The 18,824-nt window shown below is 48.4% G+C and overlaps 3 protein-coding genes across 3 annotated transcripts; 2 read left to right on the forward strand and 1 right to left on the reverse strand.

Annotated features, from left to right (window-relative positions):
• The first annotated feature begins 789 nt into the window (after nucleotides 1-789).
• On the forward strand, nucleotides 790-1,833 carry LOC123042695 (probable L-type lectin-domain containing receptor kinase S.7). Its single transcript, XM_044465095.1, has one exon. The coding sequence runs from the start codon at nucleotides 790-792 to the stop codon at nucleotides 1,666-1,668; it is 879 nt and encodes a 292-aa protein (XP_044321030.1). The 3' UTR covers nucleotides 1,669-1,833.
• A 1,633-nt stretch (nucleotides 1,834-3,466) lies between these two features.
• Nucleotides 3,467-11,732, forward strand: LOC123039640 (probable L-type lectin-domain containing receptor kinase S.7). Its single transcript, XM_044462715.1, has 4 exons — nucleotides 3,467-3,710; nucleotides 3,995-4,251; nucleotides 5,812-5,973; nucleotides 11,271-11,732. Exons 1-4 carry the CDS (start codon nucleotides 3,467-3,469, stop codon nucleotides 11,541-11,543), a joined length of 936 nt encoding a protein of 311 aa, XP_044318650.1. The 3' UTR covers nucleotides 11,544-11,732.
• Nucleotides 11,733-14,356: 2,624 nt separating this feature from the next.
• On the reverse strand, nucleotides 14,357-18,575 carry LOC123047366 (eukaryotic initiation factor 4A-III homolog B). Its single transcript, XM_044470903.1, has 8 exons — nucleotides 18,193-18,575; nucleotides 16,311-16,551; nucleotides 16,149-16,229; nucleotides 15,599-15,706; nucleotides 15,403-15,522; nucleotides 15,069-15,236; nucleotides 14,903-14,989; nucleotides 14,357-14,695 (listed from the first exon to the last, which is right to left on the reverse strand). Exons 1-8 carry the CDS (start codon nucleotides 18,495-18,497, stop codon nucleotides 14,582-14,584), a joined length of 1,224 nt encoding a protein of 407 aa, XP_044326838.1. The 5' UTR covers nucleotides 18,498-18,575; the 3' UTR covers nucleotides 14,357-14,581.
• Nucleotides 18,576-18,824: the final 249 nt, after the last annotated feature.

Raw genomic sequence — 18,824 nt, forward strand, 5'->3', positions numbered from 1 at the left:
TTATTAGTTGATCATATCAATCAAAATAATTTCTTTTGGTTAGGAGCCAATGTCAAAAAGTATTATTATGTGTAGATTTGGCCATCATCTACTTTGAAATTTCATACAATCTTTTTAACATTTTGCTAATATTATATGTGTACAACTATACTATACGAGCCTTGATGAACTGATGTAAATATTAGTGGTCCAGATTAGCAACCTGAATATTTGACAAGGTTAAAAACGTCAAGTAAAATGGAACAAAGATTGTATAATTTTATTTGATTTGAACTGTGGTATATATGATGGAAATAGCATAACCAGATTTCTTGTTCATAATATTTTCATGTTATAATACTTTTGAGTAAATGACAGTTTTTACCCCTAAAGATACGTGTTGTGGCACTAGTTACTGTATTTACAAAAATTGTCATATTTTATCCCTTAACTTCATATATTAGTGCCACTACTTGTTCCACTTTTTTTTTTGTCACAAAACCCCCAACTTCACATCTGTGACTATACTGGTAGTATTTTTTTAAGTACCCAACTGTAAATATGACGTTAGATTTTTATTTATCATGGCAAATCAAACGTTTTTTATGACAATTTATATTTGTCGAGGATGGCAAGGATGACAAATCATTGTTTTGCAAGAAAATTGCCATGCTTACAAACTAAATATGTCATCCTCGCATCAACATAAATTGCCATTAAAAATGTTTGATTTGTCATGATTTAAAAATCTGACTCAGATTTTAGCATTACCATTTTTAATCTTGTACGTATATAGGAGTACTATATACTATGACACAACTATTTTCAGGTTGGTCTTACGAGAATGGAGAGCTGCTGCTGATCTACGAGTACATGCCCAATGGCAGCGTAGACAAGCACCTGTTCCACGAAAGGCAGCAGCACCGTGGCCACCAACAGCCAGTTCTGCCCTGGGAGAGACGCTACGACATTGTGAAGGACGTCGCCGCCGGTTTGCACTACGTCCACCACGAGTACGAGCGCACGGTGCTCCACCGCGACATCAAGGCCAGCAACATCATGCTCGACTCCGCCTTCCGCGGCCGCCTCGGCGACTTCGGCCTCGCGCGAGTCGTCGGCTTCGACAAGAACTCCTTCACCGACGTCGGCGTCGCGGGCACCTGGGGCTTCATCGCGCCGGAGTACCCCGTCAGCCACAAGGCCACCCGGCAGACCGACGTCTACGCGTTCGGGGTGCTGGTCCTCGAGGTCGTCACCGGCAGGAGGTCGCTCGGCAAAGCGGACGACGAGTTCCCGCTGCTCGTCGACTGGGCCTGGTGGCTCCATCAGGAGGGGAGGCTGCTCGAAGCGGTTGACGCCGAGCTCCGAGCTTCGGAGGCGGGGTTCGACGCCGACGATGCCGCCCGGCTGCTGCTCCTTGGTCTGTCCTGCAGCAACCCGAACCCATCGGACCGGCCGACCCTGGCCAACGTGCTGCAGGTTGTCGCCAGGACGGCACCGCTGCCGGACGTGCCGCTGGTGAAGCCCGCGTTCGTGTGGCCGCCGGAGGGGGCGTTACTGGACGACGACGTGGATGATGGTTTTGCGGGGACGAGCCGTGATGATTCTCGTTACTGGGAGGAGGAGGAGACCATGCCGAGCTTCATGTCGTCAGACAGAGATCACCAAGCGCAGGGCTCGGAATGTTGACGAGCACAAGGACGCGGGGGAGATAGAGAGTTATGTGTAATCCAATCTGTAGATGCCTATTATTATAGTAGCCATCAGCCATTGATCTATGAAATCAAGGCCACTTTGTGGTAGTCGATGAAGTTCCGGTGTAGATTCCTGCCATCTCCTTTGGGGTCGCGAGGTTACGGGTTTCGCATCCTGCGGGACTGTGAGGTTAGATGTCAGTTGATTCATCTATTCAAGGGTTCAACAGGGACGACGACGGCTTCAAGGCCTTGATCCTTTAGGGGCGCGTGCATGAAGACTTTCCCATGTCATCGACAAAGTCGAGCAGACTCCGATAGGGGAGCCGCGACAGCAACGCTTCGGCTGTTCGTTCTATCAACAGTAGTGGTCGTTTGGTGTGCTAGAAGTTTCAACGTAGTATTTATTGTGTTTGAGGTGCTTTGTACTTGTGATGAACTTTGGACATAAATTATTTTGAACTAACATATTGATCCAGTGCGCAATGTTAGGTTTTGTTTTATGTTGTTTTTGTATCTTTCAGAAAAAATACCTAGAAAAAGTCCCAAAAAATCAACAAGAAAGAGTTTCGGCATATTGAAGACGAGAAAGACCCCGGGGACTTGAAGCCACACGTGGTAGGCCCCAACCAAATGTTAATGAACTCTTGTTAAAATTCATAAATGTTTTTCAAAATTCAATGACATTTCTAAATTTTTGAACATTTTATAAACCATTTTTTTCCTAAATTCATGACTCGGTTAGTGCAATTTGCAAAACTGAAGTTGGATGGTCCTGTTTCAAAATCTTCAAATGCCGACTCGACTAGTGCAATTTGCAGGAACAGTGGAGGATCGTACTTGGGAGCTTCAGCTCTTGTTTTTGCAGGAGTCACTGGCTCGACCACCCTGAAGGCATTAGCATCGTCATTGGCTGTTGGCTCTGACTAGAAAGAAGTGATTGCAAACATAGAGGAAGGAAATGGTGGGAAGCATGGCCATATCATGCGGGAAATCAAGATCATGTCGACGGAGTTTTAGGATTGCTCTTTTCTTTTCGTAGGAAGGGCCTCGAATACTGATGCTCATAGCCTCGATAAGCATGCATGCGTCTTTTTGCATGTCGCATCTTTGACTTCTACAACCCTTAGATATCAATTTGTACTCCTCTAAATATTATTGAGGAATAAAATGGAGCGTGGGTTAGCCTTTTTTTGCTCGGTAGTTTTTCTATTGTTTGTTGGTTATTTGTATTGGGTGTATTTCTTTCTGTTTCTTTTATTCCGTTGATTTTCCTTGTCGCTTTTTCCGTTCCTTTATTGGTTTCCCTTCTTGTTTTGTGTTTCCTTTTCTGTTTTTTTCCTTTATTTTAAAAACTATAGTTCACATTATTTCAAATAAACGCATAATTTTTTAATGTTCGTGAACATGTTTTAAATTTGAAAAAAATTCTGAATTATCTTTTAAAAATGCATGATTTTTTTAATTCGACAACTTTTTAAAAATTTAAGATTTGTTAAAACATAAACCATTTTAAAATCTATGAACAGTCTAAATTTGAGAACATTTTCCTGACATGGACATTTTTAGAATTATAGAAAATTGTTTATATTCAAGAGCATTGCTTAAAATTTGTGAACATTTTCTTAAAATTCACTTATGGCTTTCAAAAACCTTTTTTTTACTGCAACAGATTTATTTATGAGAAACCGGCAGAAATCCGAACGTATGTAAAGAAAATCGCGTGTGCTCGGTACAGTGCGTTCGGCCGTCGTTTCGAGGTACATAACATCCGCCGCCGCCGCTGCGGGAAGATGGCCTTGCCGGCGATCCCCGATGAGCTCCTGGTGGAGATTCTCCTCCGCCTCCCCACCGCAGCCGATCTCATCCGCGCCTCCGCCGTCTGCGTCTCCTTCCGTCGGCTCGTCGCCGACCGCTCCTTCCTCCGGCACCGCTTCAAGTTCGCCGTCCCGCCTCACCCCCCGCGCTGGCGCCAGCGCCGCCGACTTCTCCTTCGCCTTTCTCCCCGCCCCTGCGCCGGACTGGTCCATACGGGAAGTCCGCGATGGCCGCGTCCTCCTCGACAGACCCGGCCGTCACGACGCCGCCGAGAGGCTCAGAGCCATCGTCAAGGAGATGGTGGTGTGCGACCCCTTGCACTGGCAGTATCTCTTGCTTCCCCCGATCCCTGATGACCTAGGGGCTGTTTGGTTCTAGGCCTAGCATTGCCGCACTTTGCCACACATTTTTGCCAAGCTTGCCTAAGGTTAGTTCATCAAAATGAAAGCCACAAGTTGGCAAGCCTAAAGGAATCTTGCCACACTTTTTGTGTGTATGCGTAGACAAGCACCTGTTCCACGAAAGGCAGCAGCACCGTGGCCACCAACAGCCAGTTCTGCCCTGGGAGAGACGCTACGACATTGTGAAGGACGTCGCCGCCGGTTTGCACTACGTCCACCACGAGTACGAGCGCACGGTGCTCCACCGCGACATCAAGGCCAGCAACATCATGCTCGACTCCGCCTTCCGCGGCCGCCTCGGCGACTTCGGCCTCGCGCGAGTCGTCGGCTTCGACAAGAACTCCTTCACCGACGTCGGCGTCGCGGGCACCTGGGGCTTCATCGCGCCGGAGTACCCCGTCAGCCACAAGGCCACCCGGCAGACCGACGTCTACGCGTTCGGGGTGCTGGTCCTCGAGGTCGTCACCGGCAGGACACTGGTGGAAAAAGGGCCTTTGGTCGCGGTTCGCAACTGCCATTAGTCGCGGTTGCGCAACCGCGACCAGACGGGCGCGACTAAAGGCCCCCCCCTTTAGTCGCGGTTGCTTAAGAACCGCGACTAAAGGCCCGTCCACGTGGGCGGAGGACCTTTAGTCGCGGTTCTTGTGGCTAACCGCGACTAAAGGCCGCCACAGGTTTTTGAAAAAAAAATTGAATTTTTTTTTTCAAATTTCTGAATTATTTTAACCTCTAGTCTCTAATCACCACCCCTCATCACTTCTCAATTTATTCTTTTATCACCCCCCATCATTCCAAATCATCTAACTTCCCAACCGGTCACCCATCCCTCTCACTACTCCAGCCCAAGCACGCTTAACTTCCGGGTTCTATTCTCCCACGCTCCAAGTCTGCACTTGTTGTTTTCCTGACAATAATAAGATGTCAATCCTATTAACCTTCAGGAATTTTGCTTGAGCATGAAGTGACACATTTCACTGTTTGAGTTTGAAACTATTGTTTTAAAAAACAATAATTATTTAGTAACACTAATATTTCTTGAATAATTAGTTTGACCATTGTTTGACCACAGTTTGACCACAGTTGACCACAGTTTGACCAGATTTGACCAAAATTGAAATAATTAAAATAATTATTTAGTAACACTAATATTCTAGAATAATTAGTTTGACCATTGTTTGACCATAGTTTGCCCACTGTTTGAATTTTTTTCAATTTTTTCCACTCTAGATCTTACAAGCCCCCGTAACTTTTTTTCTATTAGGTTTTTGAGGATTTTGAAAATGTTTAACGGGGTTCCCCCGATTAAATTTGGATGTAACTTTTCGAGTAGATGATTTTTCATATAAAAAACTTTTTCATCCGAGTTAGTATGCAAAAGTTATGCCCATTTTTACAAATTTCAGAGAGATTTTGCAAATAAAGTCAAAATTCACATTTGCAAATTTTCCCAACAACTAGACCACATATCACATGAGAAACTTATTTTCTTTTATTTTTTTGACATTTCCATTATTTTCTTTTATTTTTTTTAAAACTGAAAAGGCGATCCGGGGGGGGGGGGTAGAGTTTGAAAATGGGACCTTTAGTACCGGTTCGTGGCACGAACCGGGACTAAAGGTCTCAACCCCATTAGTTCCGGTTCGTGCCACAAACCGCGACTAAAAGGGAGGAGCTTTAGTCGCGGTTGGCCTGGCCAACCGCGACTAAAGGCCTTTGGGCACCTTTAGTCGCGGTTGGCCTGGCCAACCGCGACTAAAGCCCGCGAGCGCCCTGGGCCCAGGCATTTGGTCGCGGTTCATCTGCCGAACCGCGACTAAAGACTTCATTAGTCGCGGTTCCTATAGTTTCGCGACTAATGGGGCTGGACGGAAGCCTCTTTTTCTACTAGTGGGAGGTCGCTCGGCAAAGCGGACGACGAGTTCCCGCTGCTCGTCGACTGGGCCTGGTGGCTCCATCAGGAGGGGAGGCTGCTCGAAGCGGTTGACGCCGAGCTCCGAGCTTCGGAGGCGGGGTTCGACGCCGACGATGCCGCCCGGCTGCTGCTCCTCGGTCTGTCATGCAGCAACCCGAACCCATCGGACCGGCCTGAAGTATAATCCTAGTTGCTAGTATCAGTTTTACACTAAGTTGCATTAGCTGAATAAGTGGCCGGAAGCGTGTGCATGTCCACGTCCGGTTCAGTTTTCTGTTTTTCTTCAGTTAGTTCAGTTAAGCGCCGGCAAGACCGCTTCCATGGGATGGCGTGGAGATGCAGCGGATTTGGCGGCGGCGTAGTTGCTCGCGCAAACTTAGCATCGTGGGATGGCACGATCAGTAGGCTAGGTGTGCGTGGGCGTGATCTCCTTTGTATTCGGCAACTCGTTTTGAGCTCTGCATAAATAACAGAAACACTTGAAAAGGCTGCAAGCAGTTCAGCAGCGAAAAAGACTCTGTCAGACTTCATCCTCCTTGCGATCCGATCTTCCTCCTTCCCTCTCTCTCGCTCGGCGGGTCAGTTTCTGCAACAACAAGTGGCATCAGAGCCTCGGTGGTGTTCGATCCATCCTGGGCGCCGGCGGTGTTTGATCCGTCGGAGAGATGGCCGGCAGCGACGAAGAGAAGGCGAAGAAGAAGGAAGAGGAAGAGGAGGCTAAGGCGGAGGCCTCGGCACTGGGAAGGTCCCTGGCCCGTCTCTCAACCGAGGAAGGGTCGGGGGTGCGTGTCGTGGAGCGCATCGTGCACGGCGGCGGCGGCGGCGCGCCTCCGATGATGCTCACCCGTACTAACTACTCTGATTGGGCCATGATCACTAAACTTCAGCTGCAGGCTGATGAGCTGTGGCATGTGGTGGAAACAGGCCAAGGGACGGACCGCGACGATCGGCGCGCCATGATTGCTCTCCTCAAGGGGGTACCGCCGGAGCTCATGCGGATCCTGGGCGCCAAGGCCACTGCCAAGGAGGCGTGGGACACTCTGAAGACCATGCGGATCGGCGTCGAGCGCGTGCGTGAGGCCAAGGCTCAAACTCGCCGCTCAGAGTACGAGGCGCTCCGGTACAAGGACGGCGAGGGAATCGAGTCGTACGTGATGCGGCTCAGGACAATCATCGACGAGCTGCAGGGGCTCGGCGATCCAGTGGACGAACACAAGGCCGTCCTCAAGGTGCTCCGCACCGTGCCACGCCCGTACCGCGAGATGGCCGTGGCGATCGAGTCGCTAGTCGACACCAAACAACTCTCCCTAGAGGAACTCTGCGGCCGGCTCCTCGTCGTCGAGGAGCGAGAGCGCGAGGAGACTCCGGCGCCCGGCGCGCAGCTGCTGTACACCATCGATCAGTGGCGGGCGCACGAGAAGCAGCTGGACCAAAGCGGTGCGTCCTCAGGCTCTGGAGCAGGGCGGGGACGCGGGAATGGCAAGGCAAAGAACTTCCACGGAGGGGGTGGCCGTGGCCAGGGCGGTGGCCACGCCAATGGTGGTCCGACGACGCCCAAACGGAAGGGCAACTGCCGCTACTGCGGCATCCCAGGTCACTGGGCCAAGGAATGCCGCAAGAAGGAGAGGGAGCAGCGGGAGCAGACGGACCAACAGGCGAACGTCGCCCAGGTCGACGTCGAGCAGCCGGGCTTACTGCTGGCCACCTGCGCGGCAGCAAGCGGCGAGAGCGCGAACGGCGGCGCACGTGAACCGGGCGCGGAGATCTTCCTCAACGAAGCACGGGTCGTGCCCGTGGCGACGGACGACGACAGATGGTACCTCGACACCGGCGCTAGCAATCACATGACGGGGCGCCGCGACATGCTCTCGGAGCTCGACGAGACGGTACGAGGTACTGTACGTTTTGGTGACGGCTCGGTTGTGCAGATTTGTGGGCGTGGCGTCGTGCTCTTCACGTGCCGACGGAGAACATCGCGCGCTCGCCGACGTCTACTACATCCCGCAACTACGCACAAGCATTGTCAGTGTTGGGCAGCTCGATGAGCACGGCTGCAAAGCCGTGATCGAGGACGGGGAACTCTGCCTGTATGACAGACAGAGACTGCTGCTCGCACGGGTGCGGCGGACGAGCAACCGGCTCTACGCCGTGGCTCTGAACTTGGCCGCTCCCGTGTGCCTCCTCGCCGGAGCCCAGGACAATGCCTGGAGGTGGCACGCAAGGTTCGGGCACCTGCACTTCCGCGCTCTGCATGATCTCGGTGCAAAAGGCATGGTGCGCGGTATGCCAGCGATCGCGCACCTCGATCAGTTCTGTGAGGCCTGCACCATCGGGAAGATGCACCGCACGCCCTTCCCGCGCGCGTCGCCGTACCGAGCGGAGAGCGCGCTCGAGCTAGTGCACGGCGACCTGTGCGGCCCGATCACTCCGGCGACGGCCAGCGGTAACAAGTACTTCCTGTTGATAGTTGATGATTTCAGCAGATACATGTGGCTTGAGGTACTGAAGACCAAAGATGAAGCGTTTCGCTACTTCAAGAAGATCAAGGCACACGCGGAGATGCAGGGAAATGCCAGGCTCCGGGCGTTCCGCACAGACAGAGGAGGCGAGTTCACCTCGAACGAATTCGCCGCCTACTGTGAAGGACTGGGGATCCAGAGGAACACGACGACGCCGTACTCTCCTCAGCAGAACGGAGTGGTCGAACGGAGGAACCAGACTGTTGTGGAGATGGCGCGCAGCCTCATGAAAGCCATGGGCGTGCCGTGCGTGTTCTGGGGCGAGGCTGTGCGCACCGCCGTCCACATCCTCAACCGGTCGCCGACCAGAAGCCTGCAGGGCATTACTCCTTATGAAGCGTGGCGTAAGAAGAAGCCGGCGGTGGACTACTTCCGCACCTTCGGGTGTGTCGCACACGTCAAGCTCGTCGGACCAGGGGTGACCAAGCTGGCGGACAGATCGTGCCCTGGTATCTTCCTGGGGTACGAGCCGGGAACGAAGGGCTATCGGGTGTACGACCCGGTCGGCAAGCGCCTATACATCACACGCGATGTGCGTTTTGAGGAGGAGCGGCGCTGGGACTGGAGCAAGGACAGCGGGGATGCGGCGCACGCCCGCGAGTTCACTGTCGTCTACTCCGACGCAGGCGCGCCCGTAACCACGACCTACTCTGTGTCGCCCGAGGTGGTGGGGTCACCGCGAACACCTGCAACGCCAACTACGCCAGGCACACCAGTCCCACCGCAATCCCCTCGGACGCCCATGTCCGGCGACTCGGGCATGGACGCGTCGAGTGCGCCAGCATCGGCAAGTGCTAGTCCGTCTACACCAACACCGAAATTCTACGACCCTGAGGACGGGTGGGTGACTCCGCCCACCGGGGAGTCGTTCGATGCCGAGGGGGTGCCTGTCCACTTCAAGTCGATGGAGTACGTGATCGATCACGCTCCAGAGTGCACGCTGGAGTACAGTGGGCTTTGCCTCTCTGCTGCAGAGGAGCCCGCGTCCGTCGACGATGCTCTGGAGGAGCCAGCATGGCGAAGTGCGATGGAGGCAGAGATGGAGTCCATCCGCTCCAACAACACTTGGGAGCTTGCCACGCTCCCGGCAGGCCACCGTGCGATCGGTTTGAAGTGGGTGTACAAGGTGAAGCGAGACCCGGCCGGCAACATTATCAAGCACAAAGCGCGGCTGGTGGCGAAGGGCTATGCACAGAAGCAAGGGGTCGATTTCGATGAGGTCTTCGCGCCTGTTGCCCGACTGGAGACCGTGCGCATCCTGCTTGCCGTGGCCGCGCACCGGAGCTGGAGCGTGCATCATATGGATGTGCGCTCAGCCTTCCTCAACGGTGAGCTGGAGGAGGAGGTGTATGTGCACCAACCAGCAGGTTTCGTCGACGACGATGCCCACAAGGTACTCAAGCTGCGGAAGGCGTTGTACGGGCTCCGGCAGGCGCCACGGGCTTGGAACGCCAAGCTGGACCTCACACTGCAGTCACTTGGGTTCGCAAGGTGTCAGTTGGACTATGCTCTGTACAGGCGCGGAGATGATTCAGATTTCCTGCTGGTGGGGGTGTATGTCGACGATTTGATCATCACAGGCACGTCTGTTGACGCCATTGAGGGATTTAAAGGCCAGATGCAGGAACTGTTCCAGATGACAGATCTTGGACTGCTCAGTTACTATCTTGGCATTGAAGTGAAGCAAGAGCATGGCATGATCACTGTCTGTCAGTCCGGATATGCTGCCAAGATCTTGGAAGATGCTGGGATGAGTGACTGCAACTCGAGCTCGACGCCCATGGAGCATCGACTGAAGGTCGTCAAGAACACGGGAGAAACAGTCGATGCAACCAGGTACCGCAGCATCATTGGGAGCCTGAGATACCTGGTGAATACGCGCCCAGACATTGCATATGCTGTGGGGGTAGCTAGCAGGTTCATGGAAGCACCTGGAAAGCAGCATTGGGCGATCATCAGACAGATTCTGAGGTATGTTCGAGGCACACTGAACTATGGTTGCACCTACAAGGCAGGAGAAGGGACTGTCCTGACAGGGTTCAGCGACAGCGATCATGCCGGTGATCTGACAGACAGGAAGAGCACGACAGGTCTGGTGTTTTTCATGGGACCTAGTGTCATCACTTGGAGCTCACAGAAACAGAAGATCGTCGCTTTATCCTCCTGTGAGGCTGAATATATAGCAGCAGCTACAGCGGCCACACAAGCTGTTTGGCTCAGAGGGTTAGTTTCAAAAATGCTTGGAACAGAGAAGCAAAAGGTACAGCTCAAGATCGACAACAAATCAGCAATTGAGCTAAGCAAGAATCCCGTGCACCATGAGAGGAGCAAACACATTGACTTGAGGTACCACTACATCAGGGAATGTGTTGAAGAAAGAAAAGTGGAGGTTGAGCATGTCCGAACTGAAGATCAGTTGGCTGATATACTGACTAAGTCTCTTGGGCGTGCAAAGTTCACAGAACTCCGGTGCAGACTTGGGATCACTCAGGTCAAGTGAGAGCAACAGGATTAGGGGGTGATTTGAAGTATAATCCTAGTTGCTAGTATCAGTTTTACACTAAGTTGCATTAGCTGAATAAGTGGCCGGAAGCGTGTGCATGTCCACGTCCGGTTCAGTTTTCTGTTTTTCTTCAGTTAGTTCAGTTAAGCGCCGGCAAGACCGCTTCCATGGGATGGCGTGGAGATGCAGCGGATTTGGCGGCGGCGTAGTTGCTCGCGCAAACTTAGCATCGTGGGATGGCACGATCAGTAGGCTAGGTGTGCGTGGGCGTGATCTCCTTTGTATTCGGCAACTCGTTTTGAGCTCTGCATAAATAACAGAAACACCTGAAAAGGCTGCAAGCAGTTCAGCAGCGAAAAAGACTCTGTCAGACTTCATCCTCCTTGCGATCCGATCTTCCTCCTTCCCTCTCTCTCGCTCGGCGGGTCAGTTTCTGCAACAACACGGCCGACCCTGGCCAACGTGCTGCAGGTTGTCGCCAAGACGGCACCGCTGCCGGACGTGCCGCTGGTGAAGCCCGCGTTTGTGTGGCCGCCGGAGGGGGCATTACTGGACGACGACGTGGATGATGGTTTTGCGGGGACGAGCCGTGATGATTATCGGTACTGGGAGGAGGAGGAGACCATGCCGAGCTTCATGTCGTCGGAGATCACCAAGCGCAGGGCTCGGAATGTTGATCAGCACAAGGACGCGGGGGAGATAGAGAGTTACGTGTAATCCAATCTTTAGATATGATAGGCGTCTATGCTTCCATTGTTACTGGTTTTCTATTTCGTATAAACAAACTAATTTCGGACCTCACCGGAATAAATTTCACATATATCAGAAATTATTTTGGATTTTCAGATTTTGAATGTTACTTAATTTTAAAGAATCCTAAAATAATTTAAATTTATTTTGAAATCAGTTGGACCCTGCATCGAAATTTCGGGGTTAAAAATATTTCGGACATCACACAAATATGCGAAATTTTGGAAAATTCACTGAAATTTTGGTGAAATGTTTAACCCTACCATTAGCCAGTAGACTGGAAATCGGTCGACTGACCGGAAAACTGTTTTAATCGATTTACAGACGTGTGCACTAATCGACTGGCCGTAATTTTTTCTAGAATATCAGATTTCTTTAAATTATAATGGTATAAATTGCTGTGAATTATAAGGGTCAGTTGCCTAAACTTATGGTCATGTTTACCAAGCTCGGCATTCACTTAGGGACAAGTGAGGTCTAAGCTTGGGGGGATTGATTTTGCATTACTATTTCTTGCTGTAAATTCCTCTTTATTATCGATATTTTGCACATTATAGCTCAATTCTAATGCCCTTTCCTCTCATTGCATATTTAACGGAGGAGGGGAATTAACAAAAAATTGTAGAATAGGAGCAAAATAATGACTAGTGAAGAAAGGCATTCCTGGGGTCCGATAAATTGAGAGAAAAATACAAAAAATAATTTCATAGTAAAATATCCACGGAGCCAAAACATTGGGTCGGGGGGGCCTGTGAGGCCTACACGGCCACCCCTAGCCGCGTGGGGAGGGTGCATGGGGCCCATGGGCACCGCATCTCTACGCCCTTTGGTTTATATTTGTTATTCCTCCCGAAACACTCGTGGGATTTTTACTATATTTTTTTGCCATCATCTGCAAGGCGTAGTGGAGGCGGAGCACTTTTCTGCTCCCGGAAGGCATATTCTTTCGGATCCTTTCCCTCTGAAAGGGGGTATTTGAAGCCATCGACATCACCGACACTTCTATCATCACGGGGATCATTATCAACAACATCATCATGAGCAACACCATCACCATCGTCATCCATCTCCAACCCTAGTTGTCATCTATGGTCACCCATAAGTCAGCTCCATGTCTGTATATAATTGGCATAAAATTTCTTCGGTCGGTCGAAGAACACCATGCATTGATGGGTGTTCAGATGTTGAAGTTTTCATTTGCGATAAACGACGAGATGAAAACAAAGCACCACAAAACATCTCTTTCTTTGAAACAGTTTTCATTTGTGATACTTTGTTTAGGATTCATGTAGAAGTTTGGGCGGCAGGTCAAACTGGATCGTGGCTTACATGGCTAGCCCAACCGCAAAGTATTCTAAGTTAGGTAGAAAACTTGCATATATGTTAATGTTTAGAACTTCAGTTTATTTTCTACCTGTTTCTCAGTGTGACGAGCCGTGATGATTCTCGTTACTGGGAGGAGGAGGAGACCATGCCGAGCTTCATGTCGTCAGAGATCACCAAGCGCAGGGCTCGGAATGTTGACGAGCACAAGGACGCGGGGGAGATAGAGAGTTATGTGTAATCCAATCTGTAGACGATTGGCATCTATGCTTCCATTGTTACTGTTTTTTTTTAATTTCGGAAACAAACTAATTTCGGACCTCACGAAACATGCGAAGTTTCCGAAATGTCGCATATTTCGGAAATTATTTCAGATTTTGAGATTTCAAATGCTACTTAATTTTAATGAATTCTAACATAATTTAAGTTTATTTTGAAATCAGCTGGAACCTGCATCTAAATTTTGGGGTTAAAAATATTTCGGGCACCACAGAAATATGCGAAATTTTACTGAAATTTTGGTGAAATCTTTAACCCTACTTACATTGCCCATTAGCCAGTAGACCGAAAATAAATTTTGCACAAGTCGACTGACCAGAAAACTGTTTCAGTCGATTTACAGTCGTGCGCACTGGTCTTTTAGCGATGCAGTCGTGCCGGTGCAGCTGAAAATATTTATGGGCTGCCATTTCCCTGCCTTGGCAAGGCCGCAATCTCCTGCTGGCTGTGTTTCTCGACGCAAGGCGTGCCCAGGCTATGTGTGTAAATGTTTCTAGAATATCGTAGTTTTTTTAATTATAATGGTATAAATTGTTGTGAGTTGTTAACTCAATAACTAAAAGAAGAAAAAGGGTCAGTTGCCTAAACTTATGGTCATGTTTACCAAGCTCGGCACTTCGGATGTTGAAGTTTCCATTTGTGATAAACGACGAGATGAAAACAAAGCACCACAAAACATGTCTTTCTTTGAAACAATTTACATTTGTGATGCTTTGTTTCAGGATTCATATAGAAGTTTCCTTTTTTTTTTCCTTCCTGGAGTTCGGTATATAGCTTGATATTCAATTATGTTAGGAATCTAGAATTGTTCCATTTTTTCCTTCTGAATCTAGGTCCAAGGAGGTACAACGGCTGTTTCTTTCCCCTTTGGGTTGTGCCCTTGTTACTTACTGCTGGTTACCTGAGCATTACCATGCTTCAGGGTTGCTTCCAGAGATGACTAAAGATGTTGTATGTCCATTGCTATGCATGTCAGCAATACCTGTTACCCATCACATTGATGGTTTATGGCCATGTTCGTCCGCTGGCAGCCTCCACCTCTCATTCTCATTTTCAAAAGAAGAAAAAGAAATACACAACATGCAGGTGGCAACCCAATCAAACGGGTTTAAGCAAGTTATATAGGGTCGTGGCATTATAACATCAACACCAAAACATAATATAGATAGAACTAAGCATTATTCAAAAGGCCAAAACTAATTAAAATAACAAGTTCAATGAGCAGAGTGCCTGCCAAAGTTGGCCAGAGCTGCTTCTCCAAGAAACAATATAAACACTTCATGTTCCTTCATACCCGCCCAAAAGCAAAACAAAGGAAACCCCAATACAGTCGTCATGGCCAAACATCAACCAAATCCCACACACAGAGACCTAGCGAGGGAGAGACCGCTCCGGTCCAGAGCTCAGATCAGATCGGCGACGTTCATCGGCATCTCGTCGATCTGCGTGCTGTAGTACTGCTCAATGTCCCTCAGGATACGGATGTCATCCTTGCGCACAAAGTTGATCGCCACACCCTGCACATCATTTTTTTTTCATATATACGTCAAGCAACAAGAGTATTAATTGTGCAAACAATTGGGATGCAGAGAGCAAACATTTGTTTCAGATAGGTGAGTCACACGCTACATGTTCACTTTTCAGAGTTTCATCAAAAACAATCTTAGGCAGTCCCATAGAGGGGTGACTCAAGTTTCGCAGGAGGGGTGGGTGTGTAACTTTACCTTGCGCCCAAAACGCCCAGAGCGGCCGATGCGATGGATGTAAAGCTCACGGTTATTCGGGAGATCATAATTAATGACAAGAGAGACCTGAACAAAGGCAAATACATTCAGCCAGTAACCAAAATAAGAATCATGCAACAGCATGCTTAAGGGTACCAAGACTTGCCTGCTGAACATCCAGCCCTCGAGCCCAAACATCTGTTGTGATCAGAACACGGGTCGTGCCACTCCTGAACTCACTCATGATTGCATCCCTTTCCTTCTGAGGCATGTCACCATGCATAGCTGATACGGTAAAGTTGTTGGTGCGCATCCTTTCAGTAAGCCAATCCACCTGGCCAAAAGGGAACAACTATCGTTTAGCAAGCTGTCAACCATCAATTATGTCAACTGGACATGGTTAACAAATCTGGACAAGATTTCATACACTTTGAGCCAAAGCAGCACATCGCTACAGTTTAATAGTGTAACCAACAGCAATCAACTGAGCTACACATTACCTTTCTCTTAGTATTGCAGAAAATGACAGCCTGAGTGATGGTCAGTGTATCATAAAGATCGCACAGAGTATCAAACTTCCATTCCTCCTTCTCAACAGCAACAAAGAATTGTTTGATGCCCTACAAACATGACATGAAAAATATAAGTGCTAAATAAGACACAATACACTAAAGCAAAACAAGTGGTGACATTTACCTCTAGGGTCAACTCATCACGCTTTACAAGGATCCTGACTGGATCAGTCATGAACTTGCTAGTTATCTCCAAGATGTCATGGGGCAGAGTTGCAGAGATCAAGACAACCTGCATATGGTTCAATAATAATACACAATTAGAAAAGTATGAGGTCTCTGCCTTTATTTCTAGCCATGAGGCTTGGTGCTCATGTTAAGTTTAACTCTAAAATGCCTGCTTTTCCCATTTAGAGTTCACTGCTAAGAGAATGTTACAAATGCTCAACCAATAACAAGCTGAAAAAATGAACAATAAAGCAAGGACACACAAATCTGTTCCTATAGTTAAACAAACCATTCATGGCTAGGTACTGGCAGATGATTATAGTAAAAGGTGCAAGACATGGGTATTGCACAAGGAAAAAGTCAAGTCAGAAAGGTGAAAGAGACAAAAAAAATACAAGCAGGTGGCAACTTGAATTCTGTAGTAAAACACATCAGCACGATGACAGGACAGACTGGTAAAGTACACAAAAGAGCAGTTTGAGAAAGGCTTAATTTCAATGACCGACCTGAAGTTCTGGGGGGAGGTATCTGTAGACATCATAGATCTGATCCTTAAAACCTCTGGTCAACATCTCATCGGCTTCATCCTAATATGGAAGAATGTTAACACTTGTAGAACTTGGTGCAAACAAAAAAAAACAAATGCAGTATGGCAATGGCAAACTAACCAGGACTAGCAGCTTGATGGCTCTTGTGCGCAAGGTCCTTCTCTTGATCATATCACATACCCTGCCTGGGGTTCCCGAAACAACATGCACTCCAGCCTCAAGCTTCCTAATATCCTCACCGATACTTTTGCCACCGACACAGGCATGCACAGACACACTCATGTAGTTCCCAACAGCTTGCATCACCCTCTCTGTTTGCGTGGCAAGTTCCCTAGTTGGTGACAGTATCAATGCTTGCACCCTGCAGAATAAAAATTGTACCCAATATTAAGTTGAGCTTTCTATTACGGAGCAAGTGCTATATATACATTATCAAAGCTAGTGCCCTACAGAGGTAAACAATGGTGTATCGCAGAGTAACACACTGGTAAATGCATAAGAAAATAAATATGTGGTGGCGCTAGCACAGATGGGGAACCACAATGTTCGCCCATATAACAAGGAAAGCCCAGAGCTATGCCAAGAGATATGCACATCCTTAAGAAAAGCGACATCAGGAAAGCAAATTAAAGGAATTGGTCGCGCAGGAGACAAACAAATTTAAGCAATTGCATCAGACAAAACAACCACAAGTTTGGAGAGTTACCTGAAAGAAAACATCCACCTGGAGTTAGCCTCCCTTCAACTCCCTGAAAAACAAATCATTCCTCTGCATCTTCTTTCATGTTGAAAGAATCACTGATGGTAGGAAATGTTAAAAGTTACAGAGTAATAAACAAGCAATTACAGTTCTAAAGAATAAGAAATTCCTACAAACATATGTTGGAAGGCATATACACAGGACACTATGTTGTTTAACAGTAGCAAGCTCTGGTGCACTTTTACATCAAATTACTACAAACAAATGATGAAAATGTAGGAATTTTCAGCAGTTCTACAGTGACAAAAAAAATGAAGTTGCAAGGGGGGATATGATGTAGTTAGAACACAATTGATTGATGCAACCTGAAATTGACCCAAATACAGGAGCATTTGCGTTTTTAACCTAGGAAGAACAAATACACAATCTAACTGCAGAGTAATAAGGCCAAAAACAACGAAGGGAAATTATAAATGGACACTCCGTTTTTTCTATTGAAACTACAGTAAAATCAATTAAAATAGCAGTTACCCAAACTGCAGGTACAACATCAATTTGGCATTTAAAGAACAGTAATGGGATGTTTGAAAATTACAGTTAGAAAGAACTAAAAATACAATAACGCTAGGTTGCAATAACAATAAAATCCAAGTGAACCACAGTGTAAGAACTGCAGCTTTGAAAATTACATTTTAACAGAACTAAAATACAATAAAGCTAGGCTGTAATAACAGACAAGTGTAATAACAGTGCTGGTAGTCTTTGAAAATTACAATTTATACCATAACTAAAAATACAAAATAAACTATCCACATTGTAAACTAGGGTGTAAGAGCATTACCGTGAGCTTTGATCTTAGAAAAATACATTTTAACAAGTACACTACTGTGAGCTTTGATCTCAGAAAAATACTCCCTCCGTCCCATAATGTAAGACGCTTTTTGACACTAGTTAATAACAATACTATCCAAGTGTAAAGAAAAGTGTAAGAACATTACCGGGAGATCTGAATTTTACAGTTTAACAGAACTAAAAATACAAAGAAACTATGCTATAGTAACAGTTATAAAGAAACTAGTATAATTTTAACAGTTTATTAGTGTGCGAATGTTTTAACAGATTCCACGAATCTATTGCAAAATCCACATGCCATCACAAAATCAAGAACACGGGCGGTCCCGCACACGGCACGAACGAATCTAGGCGAATGAGACGAGTTGTGGCAGCGGCCGATGGCAATCCAAGGCGATCCAGCGAGAGCGAGGGTAGCAGAGGGAGGGGGCGGGACGGGCAATGGCTTACTCGTGGATGTTGGTGTCGACGAGCTGGCAGACGGAGAGGGAGACCATGGAGGTCTTGCCGGTGCCGGACTGGGCCTGGGCGATGACGTCGCGGCCGGCGATGATGGGGACGACGGCGCGCTGCTGGATGGCGGAGGGCTTCTCGAAGCCGTAGCCGTAGATGCCGCGGAGCAGGTCCTCGCGGATGCCCATCGCGTCGAAGCTCCCCACGACCTCCACCCCCGCCGAGGTCTCGAAGCTGAGCTTGTCGTCGTCCATCGGCCCGCGCCTGGAGGACCCCGCCGCCGCCGCCGCCGCCGCCGCCATTACAGAAACCCTAGCCTGTGGGGGGATGAGACGTGGGGAGCAGCAGAGGAGGAGGATGGCTCTTTTGCGCCTGGGTACCTGGCGGCTCCGGCTATTCCGTTTTTATAGCCTGAACTGCGATGCGAGGTCGGTTTGATAGGAGGGAAGAGTTTTCTCGGAGTTTGGGGTGGTTTGTGTGAAAATGGCGTCACGGGCCGTGGCGTCACGGGCCGTGTGGGGCCATGGGCCGTTATTTTGACAAAAGGAATCCTAGAAAATGAAACAAATAAGCTGAGTTAGGTCAAATCAAGCCCATGCCTAGAAAAAAAAAAGCACATTCCAGCCTTG

This window comes from Triticum aestivum, chromosome 2B, assembly GCF_018294505.1.
Source record: "Triticum aestivum cultivar Chinese Spring chromosome 2B, IWGSC CS RefSeq v2.1, whole genome shotgun sequence".
Taxonomy (NCBI): domain Eukaryota; kingdom Viridiplantae; phylum Streptophyta; class Magnoliopsida; order Poales; family Poaceae; genus Triticum; species Triticum aestivum.

Coding starts and splice junctions, on each gene's coding strand:
- LOC123042695 (XM_044465095.1), top strand. CDS start 790: ATGACACAACTATTTTCAGGTTGGTCTTACGAGAATGGAGAGCTGCTG.
- LOC123039640 (XM_044462715.1), top strand. CDS start 3,467: ATGGCCTTGCCGGCGATCCCCGATGAGCTCCTGGTGGAGATTCTCCTC. Junction 4,252..5,811: donor ACTCCTTCACCGACGTCGGC/GTCGCGGGCACC, acceptor GCGGACGACGAG/TTCCCGCTGCTCGTCGACTG. Junction 5,974..11,270: donor GCAACCCGAACCCATCGGAC/CGGCCTGAAGTA, acceptor TCTGCAACAACA/CGGCCGACCCTGGCCAACGT.
- LOC123047366 (XM_044470903.1), bottom strand. CDS start 18,497: ATGGCGGCGGCGGCGGCGGCGGCGGCGGGGTCCTCCAGGCGCGGGCCG. Junction 16,230..16,310: donor CCATCAAGCTGCTAGTCCTG/GTTAGTTTGCCA, acceptor CTTCCATATTAG/GATGAAGCCGATGAGATGTT. Junction 14,696..14,902: donor CTGGGCGTTTTGGGCGCAAG/GTAAAGTTACAC, acceptor AATGATGTGCAG/GGTGTGGCGATCAACTTTGT.